Below are 14,825 nucleotides of genomic sequence, written 5' to 3'. Positions count from 1 at the left end.
TATCTAAACATCTATATCATGGAATGTCATACTTTCATTAAATATCCTATTTCCCCAGAATAAGAAATGACGTGGGGAAAATCTCTCAACATAGTTAATGCTAAATGATAAAATCAGGCACAAATCTTCACATATAGCATGTAAATTTGGTTACATGTAAGTATGATGTAAGACATGGCACTCTTTCTCCCTCCTTTTCTCTTTTACCAAAATGTTAATAGTGTTTATCTGAGTCATGAGATTATTGGAGGCTTGGGGGTCTTGTTTATGTACTTTCTAATTATTGTTGTAGTGCTTTTAACTCTGAATATGTATTAATGATACACTGAAAAAAAAGTAAAGAAAAACAGACCTATAACAAATGATAAAATGGTGAAATATAAAGGGAACTTAATTTTTTACTAACTTATTTTTTTATTTTTATTTGCTAAGTAACATATGAATACATTCTCAGTAGGGAATGAGCATATAGAAGTCTTTAAAGGAAAACATGGAAACTTCTTTCTCAACTCCTCTCATCTAGGAAGGAAACCCTCTGAGTAGTTTGGTGAATGTCTTTCCAATTCTTTTTCTACACACAAACTCATATATGTACATATGTATACCTAACATATACATATGCATAACAATTTTAGTAAACATAAATGAGGTGATATATGGATTTGCCATTTTTATCTTTTATAAATTATCTTTTATAAAAATTATCTTCTAAAAATTAAGATCTTAGAGACCTTTACACATGTGTAGATATGGGTCTCATTCTTACTAGTTTCAAGGTTATTCTCCAATGTTACTTTTATTTCATGTGCACAACATAGTGATTTGACAGCTCTGTAAGTGACGCTGTGCTCAGCCCAAGTGTAACACCACCTGTCACCATCCAATGCTATTATAGTACCATTGACTATATTCCCTATGCTGTATATTTCATCCCCAGTTCTTTCCCATTATTAATGGGCATTTACACTGTATCCTTCTTTTCCGTATCACAAACAATCCTGTGACAGATTTCCTTGCACATAGATTTTGGGGCACAGGTACAAATCTCTCTTTGGGATAGCTTCTGTAAAGTGGTATTGCTGGACCCAAAGGGTGCATACATTTAAATTTTTGACAGATGAAACCAAATCACCCTTGAAATAAATGTTACATTTCTAGTAGTTACAGTGACAGCCTTTTTTCTGAGAGGAACTCTATATAATATCTCTTGATAAACGTTTGCTCTACAAGTATAGAAATGCTTTGAAAACCCTGAAAATAGTATACAGACATAAAATCTTATTCAACCTATCCTCTCCTCACTGGCTCATATTCTGAAGAAATAAACATAGCAATTCATGTAATAATAATATACCTACTCTGAGACTGTCATGGGATTAAAAGAAGTAATGCACATAATAGACTTCACTTAGCAGGCACTCAATAAACATTGGCTTTTATTACAAAAATATTTCACAAATATTACATGCCTACTATATGCAGACCCTGAGCTGGTCTCTAGAATATAGCTAAACAAGACAACCAATATTCTTACCCAAATACAGCTTACCATCTCATGGAGGAAATAGTAGTTAAAATAAGTTCTAGTTAAATGTGACAAGTGGGAAGTACTGAAGTCAAGATGCAAGAGGGGTCCCTAACCCAGTTTCCATTGTCAAAGAGGCTTCACACTTGGCTGTGAGAATTCAGAGCCTGGAGCAGAAAAGGAGTTATGAGGTGATGAAGTGGGGAGGGATATCCTAAGTAGTGAGAGAGCAGGTGGCAAAGTCTCAGGGTCAGAGAAAGTTTGTCATTCCGAAGAAAGTTTGGTGTTAACACTCGTAAAGGAAGGGCCTTGATTAAGAGTTTGGAATATCAACCTGAGGACAACCAAAAGTTTTCTAGCAGAAGAGAGAGAAGATAAAGTTTGGGCTTTAGCTGCAATATGCAGAAAAGTTGGAGAGGTTTGAGGCTGGGAAGGTAAGGGTTGGTCAGGAGGCAAGGCCTGGGTGATTGTGACCCAGGTGACAACAATGGCAGTGAATCCAAGGCTATTTTTTCTCTTTTTAAAATTTTTTTTAAAAAAACTTTTAAAATTTTTATAGAGAGATAAAGAGAGTGTGAGCAGGGGAGAGGAGAGAGAGAGAATCTCAAGCAGGCTCCATGACCAGTGCAGAGCCTGACACAGGGCTGCATCCCATGACCCTGGGATCATGACCTGAGCCGAAATCAACAGTTGCTTAACTGAGCTACCCAGGTGCCGAAATCAACAGTTGGATGCTCAACATACTGAACCATCCCGGCACTCCCAAGGCTATTTTTGAAGTCAGCTAAGTAGGATTAAACCATGTAGGGCTGAGAAAGAGAAAAATATGGAGTGATTTCCAAGAAGGAAAAACTGGAAGAGTAGTGAGGATCCTGTTCTTTAGGAGAGCATTCTAGTCTTCTGACTCTAGAAAACAAAGTCAAGGGATGAGGATCAACATTTTTCAGTTGCCTTCCACCATGGACACTTGTGCTTGGTACCTTTTGTGGCAATGTAGACATTTGTGCTTGGTGCCTTTTGCAGCAACGTAAATTCTCATCACAGACCTGTGAGTAAGTAGCACACTACCCAGCATGCTTACCTTCTTCCATTTTTTATTTATTTATTTTTTAACATTTATTTATTTTTGAGACAGAGAGAGACAGAGCATGAGCAGGGGAGGGTCAGAGAGAGAGGGAGACACAGAATCCGAAACAGGCTCTAGGCTCTGAGCTGTCATCCCAGAGCCCGATGCAGGGCTCGAACTCATGGACCGCGAGGTCATGACCTGAGCCAAAGTCAGATGCCCAACCAACTGAGCCACCCAGGCGCCCCACCTTCTTCCATTTTTTTTTTTTTTTTTTACCTAAACTCTTTTATTTTATTGAATTCCAGTATAGTTAACATACAGTGTAAATTAGATTAAGGTGTAGAATATTGTGATTCAAGAATTCTATGCATTACACAGTACACATCATATTAAGGGCACTCTTAATCCCCTTCACCTATTTTACCTACCTCCCATCCACCTCCCCTCTGGTAACTATAGTTTGTTCTCTACAGTTAAGAGAGTCTGTTTCCTGATTTCTTTTTTTCTTTGCTTGTCCTGTTTCTTGAACTCCACATTAAGTGAAATCATATGGTATTTGTCTCCGATTAAATTATTTCATTTAGCATTATACTCTCTAGATCCATCCATATCATTGCAAATGGCAAGATTTCATTCTTTTTAATGGCTGAATAATATTCCATTGTGTATATATATACCACATCTTCTTCATCCATTCTACTATCAACGGACACTTGGGCTGCTTCTACAATATGGCTATTGTAAATAATGCTGCTCTAAACATAGGGGTACACGTATCCCTTTGAATTAGTGTTTTCATATTCTTTGGGTAAATAACCAGCAGTGTGGTTACTGGATCATGGGGTAATTCTATTTCTAATTTTTTGAGCAAGCCTCCATACTATCTTCAATATTGGCTCCACTGGTTTGTATTCCAACAGTGCACAACAGTTCATTTTTCTCCACATCTTCATCAACACTTCTTGTTTCTTGAGATTTTCATTTTAGCCATTCTGACAGGTATGAGATGGTATCTTCTTGTGGTTTTGATTTGCATTTCCCTGTGTTGAGCATCTTTTCATGTGTCTGTTAGCCATCTGTAGGTCTTCTTTGGAGAAATGTCTGTTCATGACTTGTGCCAATTTTTAATTAGATTATTTGTTTTTTGGTATTAAGTTGCACAAATTACTTATACATTGTGAACACTAACTCTTTATCAGATATGTCATTTGCAAACATCTTCTCCCATTCAGTAGGATGTCTTTTAGTTTTGCTGAATATTTCCTTTGCTGTGCAGAAACTTTATTTTGATGTATTCCCACTAGTTTATTTTTGCTTTTGTTTCCTTTGCCCTCTTCCGTGGGCCTCTAGTCTGCGCTTGACTCCGGAGACTCCCTTCTGCTAATCCTCTGGCGGTTTTCTGGGTTCTTTAGGCAGGTATAGGTGGAATCTAAGTGATCGGCAGGACGCGTTGTGAGCCCCGCGTCCTCCTACGCCGCCATCTTCCGGAACCAGTCACCTTCTTCCATTTTTAATGGTAAGAGCAAGAATTATGATGATGATAGAAATATACTGCAGTAAATTGCAATTTCACTCTCAAAGCACACTTTTATTCCTTAATATTTTCTCTGACTGGAAGAGACCCTCACTTATAAATAGGAAGAATAGGAAAACAATAATCTAAAAATATGTCTCCCTTAGTGGGACAAAAAAAGTAGACAAAAAAGTAGAATGGAGCTGAAAAGGAAACATGAATCTTAACCCACTTCATTAAGAATTTTAATTGACTCCTACTCCTACGTTGTGTGTATGACCACATCTGTCTGGGCCGAATTGTAAAGCAGAGTTTGGCTTTGTCCCCAGCTCTTTGTTTCATTCATGACTTATATATGGACTCTTTCTTCTTCTGGAACACAATGCTACTTTGGTTTTCAATGTTTCCTGGACGAGCATCAAATCTGTCACCTTGGAAATGAAGTATTGAGCAGAGAGGTTGCCCTAGCAACTCTTCATTACAAGATACTAACTGGCACTTATGGTTTCCAATGGACCAGATAATTTTACCTTAGCTCTTTCAAAAAGATTAGTTCTTCACCAAGTCATATACCAAATAAAACTGTTTTAGTTATTTGACAAATCTGGAATTGAAAGCTCTTTATTGCCAATTGCTTCGGAAAAAAAAAACCCAAATAATTTGGGAACATTAATCTATCATTGGAAAGTTTGCATTATCATCATCAACATCATGATGTCTTTAACAGCTTCCCATCAAGGCTTTCCTGCTTTGCCCTAATCTGGGTTCATTACGCGCATAGTTCTGTGGTCAGATACCCTGGACTTGCACACTAGCTCTGTCATTTACTCCTGACAGGTCATGGCACAATCCCATTAATATAGTACATGAAGAGCCCTCACACTAGGTACTGAGTGAAGCATTTGATATCAACAAAGTATCTATCTAAAAATTAGAGCAACTTAGTGAAGTTACTGTTCATCTCATCATTTAGCTGATGAAGCTAAGTGCAAAGAGGTTAGGGATGCTGTGAAGGACAGGCATTTTGTTGCTTTCAAATGTAGTAACATTGAACATAATGCAATTATATATTGATAGAAAGGCTTATCTTAATTAAAAATTTAAAAGGACAGTTATTGCAAAAGCTAAATATATTCACTGTGTCTTAAATTAGAAAATACAGATAAGTGAAAAAGAAGGAAACAGTAGAGTCATATTTCCACCACTGATGAATCACTTGGTGGTTGTCAGACCAGACCTTTTTATCTACCTATATATCCTTTATTCTCTGTGTTTGTTTTACCACAATGAAGTCAAACTCAATGTACAGATTTGTGCCTTCATTTTTACTCAGCAGTCTACAGTGAACATTATTCCAAGTCAACAAGTTTTAATCTACTATGCCAATTAAAATGCTCACTACATTGAAAAAAAATACCTTTTATTTTCTAAAAGTTTAGATGAAAAATGTGAGACATAATCTACCCTGTAGTAAGTAACATATTGTCATGGTTTTATGAGTGATCTTGTTGACACACTGCTTCTTTGCCAGTTAATTCTGTGGTCCTGCTTTCCTTTGTTCTTTGGAGACTGGAGATGTTCCAGTTTGAAAGCAGACGTTTAAGCTTCTACACTCAGCATTTTGTGCAACTGCACTGTCTAAAAAGCCACTGCGTCTGCGTTCAGAGTTACCCATGCAGGATTTGCATGGCTTTTGGGTTTTCATTACACATGTCCCATCAGACCTCTCCTTGGCCAATCTGGCAGCAAGCTCTGGGATATTTGTTGGAAGAACTGATTTAGTTGGAAAAAAAATGAAATTAGTGAATTCAGTCAGGGTTGAACAATAAATATATAAACACACAATTTCATACTGTTTTCTCATTTTCAAAATGTGGGATTACTGATAAACCCAGAACGTTGTCGGGAGGAATTCTAACCTGTAGTATGACTTTAACAACTAATAGCTGTTCGTACAGTTCTGTATTCTGCTTTCCTCATTTAGCATATGTTATGAACATATTCTCTTGTAATGACCATATTTGGATTAATTTTAAATGGTTGTACCAATATTCAATAATATGAATTACTACAACTTGTTTAATTATTCCCCACATTGCACAGTTTACTTGGAATTTTTTTTAATATATAAAATTTATTGTCAAATTAGTTTCCATACAACACCCAGTGCTCATCCCAAAAGATGCCCTCTTCAATGCCCATCACCTACCCTTCCCTCCCTCCCACACCCCATCAACCCTCGGTTTGTTCTCAGTTTTTAAGAGGAATTTTTTAAATGTTTATTTATTGTTGAGAGAGAGAGAGAGCACAAGCAGGGGGGGGTGGGCAGAGAGAGAGGAAGACACAGAATCTGAAGCAGGCTCCAGCCTCTGAGCTGTCAGTACAGAGCCTGATGTGGGGGCTCAAACTCACAAACGGTGAGATCATGATCTGAACTAAAGTCGGACATTCAACCGACTGAGCCACCCAGTCACCCCTACTTGGAATTTTAAGAGTGCCTATTTACCTATATTTTTGTTATCACTTAAAAGCAATACACTTAAAAAAATTGCCAATTGTTCTGTGAAAATAGTATTTCATTTTAATTTTCTATTTTCTTGTTTCAGAATAGTTTTCTTATGTAAGCTAAATCTCTTAAAATCTTCTTCACATTATTCATGTTTCTAGCAAATATCTCTTTAAAAATAGCAAGTTACACTTATCCTGTGCCTTAATTACTAAGAATTCAAATTTGGTGGAATCCAGACTTCATTATGTTTTACAATATAGATAAACTTAAAATTTTTTTTGAGCCTTGGCCATTATTTTATTTATAGTTTCAGTCTTTCAGATATTCAATAAATGGTTACTTTGTACATGTATTATGGAGAAAACTAGGGTTTTTTTTAAAGAAATAAAGAACTGAAGAGTTTAGTGGAGAGGAAAGCCATATAGGAAAACCTGCAGTTCAATGTATATATCTATACAGGGATTGGATGAGAAAATATATAGAGAGTACTTAGTGCTTGGCAGAGAGTAAAGGATAAACACTATCACCGTTATTGACAACATTATTCTTTTTTTTAATGTTTATTTATTTTTGAGAGAGAGAGAGAGAGCAAGAGCGAGGGGGGGGGGAGTCAGAGAGAGAGGGAGGCACAGAATCCAATGCAGGCTCCAGGCTCTGGGCTATCAGCACAGAGCCTGACGTGGGGCTCGAACCCACAGACTGTGAGATCATGCTGAACTAAAAGTCAGGCACTTACCCAACTGAGCCATTGACAAAATTAGGTTGCTTATGGGTTTTCTCTGGTCTAACAGTGGGAAAAATTCTAACAGAATTGGCCGGAATTGACTGTCCATGTATTGACCCACTCTCTTTCTCTCTCTCTCTCTGCCTCCCTCCCTGCCCGCCCCCCAGTCCTTCTCTCTCTCTTTCTCTCTTCCTTTCCCTCCCTTTCTCATAGTTAAAATTTTCTCACACAGTGAGTGATTATTTTAATACCAATTTGGTAAGACTTCTTTTAGGTTACTCTCAGGAGAATTGAAGTAATACCATGAGGCTCTCTTTTGTTATCAAATATTATCCAAGAGGTTCTCTTGATTTGCATTATGAGAGGTAATAAGTAAACCATTTTCAAAGGTGGTGTGGTCAGGTTTCATTCTCTTTCAAACAGATCTGTCAATTTCTCTGTCCTCCCCACATGCTTCCTTGCAGAAGCTGGGCGGGCATGGTTCTGATCCCTCAAATCCTGTGAGAATGCCCCTTATGACCTCATCGTCACACTGCAATTTGACATCATAAAGAGAATATCCCATAGGACCTCCACGTGACCACCATGTTGTAAAAACTAAGACCACAGATTTAAGGTGTGGAGTATGACTTTGTCTTTCCCTAAATCTGCATGCAGAAAGGAATGAGAGTGGGTGCACACGAGCCAAATTTGAACTACCGCCACACTGAAGTACATGATGGCCATGCAAGGCATGAGATCCAAAACCACAAAAGAGGGAAGTAGAACATTAATATAAGTTATCATGTTGCTAAATATTTTGTGGTGTTGGTCTGCAGTTGAGCCATATGTTGGCACTCTTGGAGAGCTATTTATAGACTTCTAAAGGGATATTTTTTCCAGGGATGATAAAAATGTAAAGGTCTTTCATTTTGTTGAGATCGACTTTTTTTTTCCTCTGAAAGTTTTTGTGATATGTAGCTCTGTTTAGAGAGTTGTGGTTTTGGCGGGGGGGGTTGTTTTTGTTTTTGGTTTTTTTTTGTGTTTTTTTGTTTTTTTGTTTTTTTTCATTTCCGCAAGCTTCAGTCAGTGTTCAAAGTCTAGTCGACTCACCTTTTAACCCACTGTTCTGGCCCCTTTCCTTTGACAAAGGTTGTACTGAATTCATGTGTCTGACAAGCAGTGAGGTTTGACTTTGCAGCTCTTAACTTTATTTCTTTCTCCTTAGTTTTCTGCATCTTTGCCTTTTATCTTGTTTGTTTTGGTCTTGATGTTTAAATTTCAAAATTAATAGTCTTCTGTTTCAATGTCCATTTTTTCCAAGATTAATTCTATTCCTTAAAATATTCTTTTCCCCATCCATTTCTTCTTATATGTTTTTGTACTTTTATATGACAGTTACTTCTTTGAATAACCTAACAATTATTAATTTTAATTATAATTAATATGAAGTCCAGATGGCTCATGGAATTAATTTCTTCTCTAAATTGACTTTCTGATTATTGGTTTTCTCAGCTATCATTTTTGCATGTTTTCATTGTATATTTTAGAATTTTAGTACAGTGGCTCATTTTAACAAGATTTTTTTTAATCTTTTTTTTTCTCTCTCCTTCTGTTTTGCAGTTGCCTAAATCCATCCCCTGACTCCCTTAATTGGCATTTAGAGCTCTTGTTCCACAGTGATACTGGCATGTGATAGATTCAGAGGGTGGCTTGGTTTAGTTCTGGGTGGTGAGGCTACATCACTGCCCTCTCTCACTTGGCAGAGCCTTCTTCCAGGGGTCAGAGACCCTCATACCAGCACTGGCTTCAGGCACTGAGCCTGCCTTGGGCCCTCATCCTACAGAACACTCATAGTCCTGCTTGCTCTCCAGGAACCGTGTTCCCATGCCATCTTTGGACACAGAGTCAACAAGTCCACAACTTTAGCCCTGCTCACTTGTTCACAGTTCTGGTCAACTTTTCTATCTAGAAATTTATCAACCATGCATCTGACCTTTTTTTCTTTCCTTCTGTTGTATGCATTTTTTCTTAATAACAACAATACTATTTTTGTGTGATTTTGGATGCAAGAGGGAACATAAAAGCATGAACTATATCATCTTGATTGAAAGTAAAGATTTACTTCTCAAAAGCAATTCCCCACATTTTCAAAATGCCTACATGCTGCATATGGTTGGAATAATATATAATTCTGAAACAATATTATAGCTTGGTATTCTGTTATTTAGACTTTTCTTTTTGTTTAAATATTAAGATATGAAATATACCTTTTTATGAACATATATTTATTCATTTATCAACAAATATTTGTTGAAGGCACACTATGTGCCAGGCACTGTTCTAGGGCAATAGGAATGCAGTAGTGAATAAAACAAAATTTCTACTCTGATGGAGTTTACATTCTACTAAGGAGATATAAGTAATATGCAAACAGGTAAATAGATAAATATATACCATTATAGGTACTATTAAGATGGCATTGAATCATAGGCATCCCCAAACTCAGAAGCAAGCACCAAGTGCAGACAGAAAGACTAGAAAGGAGACTTCTCTTTTTGGTATTCCGCTGTTCTTCCTGAATATGATCACTAAGGCTTCTCTATTTGACATTTATAAGAATATCTTATAAATTGACAAGGAAAATGGTCAACAGATGTTAACTATAATCATATGTTTTCAAGAGAAAATCAAATGTAAAATAAATATATGAAAAAGATGTTTAGCCCAAGTAGTAATTTACAAAGTAGCAACAAGGGGAACCTTTTTCTTAAAAATTGCTCACTCTCATCAATTTGACAGGGGCTTATGAAGATAATGCTTGATTCTGGCTAGAGTTTCATGAAACAGTTGTTTTGTGTGTGTGGTGGTGGTAATTTTAAAAATATATAGTTTGGGGTGCCTGGGTGTCTCAGTTGGTTGGGCATCCGACTTCAGCTCAGGTCATGAACTCACGGTTCGTGAGTTCGAACCCCGGTTTGGGCTCTCTGCTGACAGCTCAGAGCCTGGAGCCTGCTTCGGATTCTGTGTCTCCCTCTCTCTGTGCCCCTCCCTGACTCACATTCTGTCTCTCTTTCTCTCAAAAATACAGATTAAAGAAAAAAAAAATTTTTAATAAATAAATAATAAAAATATATAGTTTGGGGGCACCTAGTGGCTCATTCAGTTAAATATCTGACTTTTGATTTCAGCTCAGATCATGATCTCATGGTTTGTGAGTTACAGCCCTGTGTCACACTCTGCACTGTGACAGTGTAGAGCCTGCTTGGGATTCTCTTTCTTCCTTCTCCCACTCTCACTCTCTCTCTCAAAAACAAACTTTAAAAAAAACCCTATCTATATATCTATAGTTTTAAAATTATAAAAATGTTAGCAATGATATCTCTGATTCTTTTCTTTATGATTTTCTGTATTCTCTAATTTTTCTATAATTATATTGATTTTATAGTCAGAAAAACATACTTTATGGCTGTGTAGATCATTTTTGAAGGTGTTAACCTATCAAATGACACTTTCCTTTGGTATTTGGTGTGTAGGTGTTCCCTCTGGCACATGTGTGCAATGACACAAATAAGATGATGTTAATTAACCCCCAAGGAGTCAAGCTCAATATCTACAAGCAAAAAGTGGAACAGGCAATTAAGAGCTATGAAAAGTGAGTATCATTCCTGGCTGCTCTTTAATGACTGTGGGATTTGTTTGTTTTGGCTTGTTTTCTCTTGTTTTAGCTTACATTTTTAATTTTTAATTTTTTATTTATTTTTATTTTTTTTTAATGTTTGTTTATTTTTGAGAGAGAGAGAGAGAGAGAGAGAGAGAGAGCACAAGAGGGGGAGGGGCAGAGAGAAAAGGTGACATGGAATCTGAAGCAGGCTCCAGGCTCCAAGCTGTCAGCATAGAGCCTGACGCGAGGCTTGAACTCACGAAAACACGAGATCATGACCTGAGCCTAAGTCGGATGCTTAACCGACTGAGCCATCCAGGTGCCCCTAGCTTAGATTTTTAAAAATCTGGAGCAGCTGTTTAATAATCGCCCATAAGGAAGATCAATAGTAGCATCCACAAACATAGGTGCTTCCTATTTACCAAGCACTGCGTTAAGTACATTACCTGAATAAATCCAACAGAGTTTTAAAGAAACCATCCTCTCTCTCCAAAAGCTATAGAAATCTCATGTTTCCATGAGATCTTTAAAGCTTTCCTGTTAGCAAAGTGCATTTGATCATTTTCTGCACCTAACGTTTTGTAAAGTGAATAATAAAACTTCACAATAATGAGATAATGGAGATAATACGTGTCTCCTACTATATAAACCATTTCTTACCAAGCTCAGGAAGATGATCAAGTTGGCTCGAGTGAAAGTTATACTCTTAAATAGTCCCTGTGTTACTGCTGACATGGGGCCTTATTTCACAAGGGCCGAAGCCTGGTCTCACCCCTTACCTAACTCCATGGTCACCTTCCATCCCACTCCCAGCACTTTATTGATCCTTTGTGCATAGCACATAAACTTTGAGCATGCCCAGCTTCTCTAGGCAGGCCTTTTCATGGTTCTAGAAGCTGTGCAGCTGGGTTTTCACTTACTGCCATGTGAGTGGGAGAAATGAAATAAAGTACATGAAAGTTAATGACATGTCCTAGCCAGCATATGCTGGTCTGTTGTCATTTTGCACTGTGCTAAGTGTGTGTTCAAAAGAAGCATAAAGTCTGACTCCTGCCATGTGGGGTACACAATCCAGTCCAGAGGCTGGCCTTTCCCTACTGTGCCCATCACAGGCCTCTGCAAATCTCCTTTCACTGGAGACTTCTTCTGCCCTCACCTAAGAATGGAGGATGGCTTACATGAGTTCTTCATTTGCCTCCAGCCTCCTCAGGACTTCTCTTTTCCACCCTTCGTGTCTCTTGCAGACAGCATGGACTATGCCAAGGCTCATTCTTCTCCGTGGGCCTGAGGCCCTGCTCTGTAGATCCCCCCCCACCTCTGCTGTAAAAGGGGGGCTGCCCCTCTTCTCCTCCTCTCCCCCTGTGCCAGGCAGTCCTTCCCTTGCCTCCCAGCAATGCTGCCCCTCTTCCCATCCCCTGGCTGGTCTCTTTCCTTCCTGTCTTGCCTAAGCTCTAGTGGCCCTCCTCTGAGAGCCCTTTCCAAGATGACTCCACCACCCACCCTGCATGTGGCCCTTAGAGGGCTCACAGCTTCTGCACAGGCCTGTCTCCCCACTGCAAGGACGTCAGCTTCCAAGGGCAAGGGCTTAGCAGCCTTACTCTCCCCCCTTGTCCCCTCTCCCTAGCAGGTGTTGCTATGTATTGTATTTGGTAATGTATTTGGCTGCTGGAATTTAATTTGAATTTGATCTAATTCACATTTAGTTATTAAAATTCATCAAATTCAGTTATTCAAAATATAATACAATAATGTCATTCATATTATAATTGAATTTGCTTGACTCAGTCAAATATTTGAGTTCTAGAATCCCCTGGTCTGTGAAAGCCTGGTGCAGGGCCATAAGCTAGGGCTTTGACGTCCCAATTCTGGGTTTCATTCTTGGTTCAGACATCTACTTGGCAGGTCAAGTAACAGTTGCTGGCTTTAGGTTCCTTCTTTATAAAATCTACCTCACAGCGTGGCTGTGAGGGTTATGTAAATTATATATAAAGAACAATCAATGTTAATACTTCCTCCTTTAATTCCCTGAATCTGTTAATCCTATTATATACTGAGTGTAATAGTCACATAGCTCCTCCCTGTGCACTGACATTTTCCCTTTCTGGGAGACAAGGATCCCTCCTTCCCTAATAGCAAAACCAAAATGCAGACATAGTGATTTGTCCCACTCTTACTTCCAATGAGTGAATCTGGAAAAGCCTTTTAGTACCCCCCAGAGAAATGTTACACTATATTGTTATTATTAATAATAACATTAATTTTAATATGGTTAATTTTATTTAAAATTCAATATCATTGAATTAATGTGACATTAATGTAATATTTACATTAAATGAATTTTTTATTATTATTTAATAATTAATACTGACATTAATATTACACAGATACAGAACAAAGCTTCCTGATCTTTCACATTCAGTAGTAGTATTTAAGGATTTTATTGGCATAAGTGTCAATTCCCTTTTCCATCTTGTGTGACCTTTCTAAAGATACACATAATTAAGGAAACTTGGTTTACTCCCACCCCATCCCAATATAACATTTCTAAGGAATTTCCCTTCACAAGTAAGCCACATATAACCCTAAATTTGTTTGATTAGCGATGACCAGACAATTGAGAAGCTCACAGCCCTTTGGCCAAAATAGGGACATAAACTAGCTATTTTGGTCACACTTAGTGGCTATGTGTGGGAGTCCTTCTGTTTCAATATTTTAAAAATTGAGGGGCACCTGGGTGGCTCAATTGGTTAAGCATCCAACTTCAGCTAAGGTCATGATCTCACGGTTTGTGAGTTCAAGCTCGGCATCAGGCTCTGTGCTGACAGCTCGGAGCCTGGAGCCTGCTTCAGATTCTGTGTCTCCCTTTCTCTCTGCCTCTCCTCCACTCACACTCTGTGTCTCTCTCAAAAATAAATAAACATTAAAAAAATTTTTTTTAAAGAATTGAGATAGCAATTTTTGTGTGTCTGAATATAAACTTTGAATGAAGATTGCCAGAACTGGCTGGCTTCTGGGGTGATTTTTCTGCAGCTTTTTGATTTTGAGTATAAGGTCAAGGTTTTGGCCCTCAGACCCACAGGAGAAGCATCAGTTCTAACCTGGCTGTGGGAACATGCTTAGTAACCTCTTTCTAAGACCTCCAAGATGCTCGGCCTGCTGGTTAGACTGCTGAAGTGTCATTAGTTACAAGTTGCTTTGCAAATGAGTCAATTCTTGGCACAAGGTGATTTGTCAACTAGAGATATAGAGAGCTAGTGAATGCAAGCCGTCAACCAAGTTTCACCCTCCTAAAACAAGAGGAAAACTGTGGTTAGTAAAATCCCTGAATGAAGGGGCTGGGCCAGCATCAGAGAGGTCCTCATGTCCATGCCCTCTCAGCATCTTGCAGGGACAGCCCTCATCCCACACCCTCAGTGGCTTTTCCACTGTCACCTGGCCAGTCAGTGGAGCCTCGATTGACACACTCTCAGTTGCACTCAGTTCATGCCCACACACTTTTTCTGCCCTGTGTGCTTTGAAGTATTTCAGTATAGATGGAAAATAGGGAAATAACAGAAGTTATGTAAGTGTGCTCTTAGAAAAGTATTTTCTAAAGGATTGATTTAAAATTAGCGGGATGTGCTAGCTAATTGGGCCCCACTCACTAAGGGTTTCTCAGTTTCCAAGCCTTGCCCATCTTCAGAACCTGGAGGGAATAATCACAGTTATTCCTGGTCACTTTATATGTACATCTCAATCCTCCCAGCACCAAAGTAGGTGGTGTTATCCTTGTTTCAACAATAAGAAAACAGAATTTCAAAAAGTTACGTAACACAGAATCACACAGCAGCAAAGTAGAGGCA

The 14,825-nt window shown here is 38.3% G+C and overlaps 1 protein-coding gene across 1 annotated transcript in view; it reads left to right on the top strand.

The window, feature by feature from the left end:
- The window catches only part of VWA3B (von Willebrand factor A domain containing 3B), a 153,273-nt gene extending 141,002 nt beyond the window's left edge, over positions 1-12,271 (top strand). Inside the window, exons 19-20 of the mRNA XM_049649831.1 lie at positions 10,856-10,974; positions 12,145-12,271. Coding sequence (XP_049505788.1) covers positions 10,856-10,974; positions 12,145-12,271 — 246 coding nt within the window. The remainder of the gene's footprint in view (positions 1-10,855; positions 10,975-12,144) is intronic.
- The last annotated feature ends 2,554 nt before the right edge of the window (positions 12,272-14,825 follow it).

The sequence above is a fragment of the Panthera uncia genome, assembly GCF_023721935.1.
Source record: "Panthera uncia isolate 11264 chromosome A3 unlocalized genomic scaffold, Puncia_PCG_1.0 HiC_scaffold_11, whole genome shotgun sequence".
In the NCBI taxonomy this organism is placed as follows: Eukaryota; Metazoa; Chordata; class Mammalia; order Carnivora; family Felidae; genus Panthera; species Panthera uncia.
Note: the sequence above shows the minus strand (reverse complement) of the source record. Positions and strands in the feature narration are given on the sequence as shown.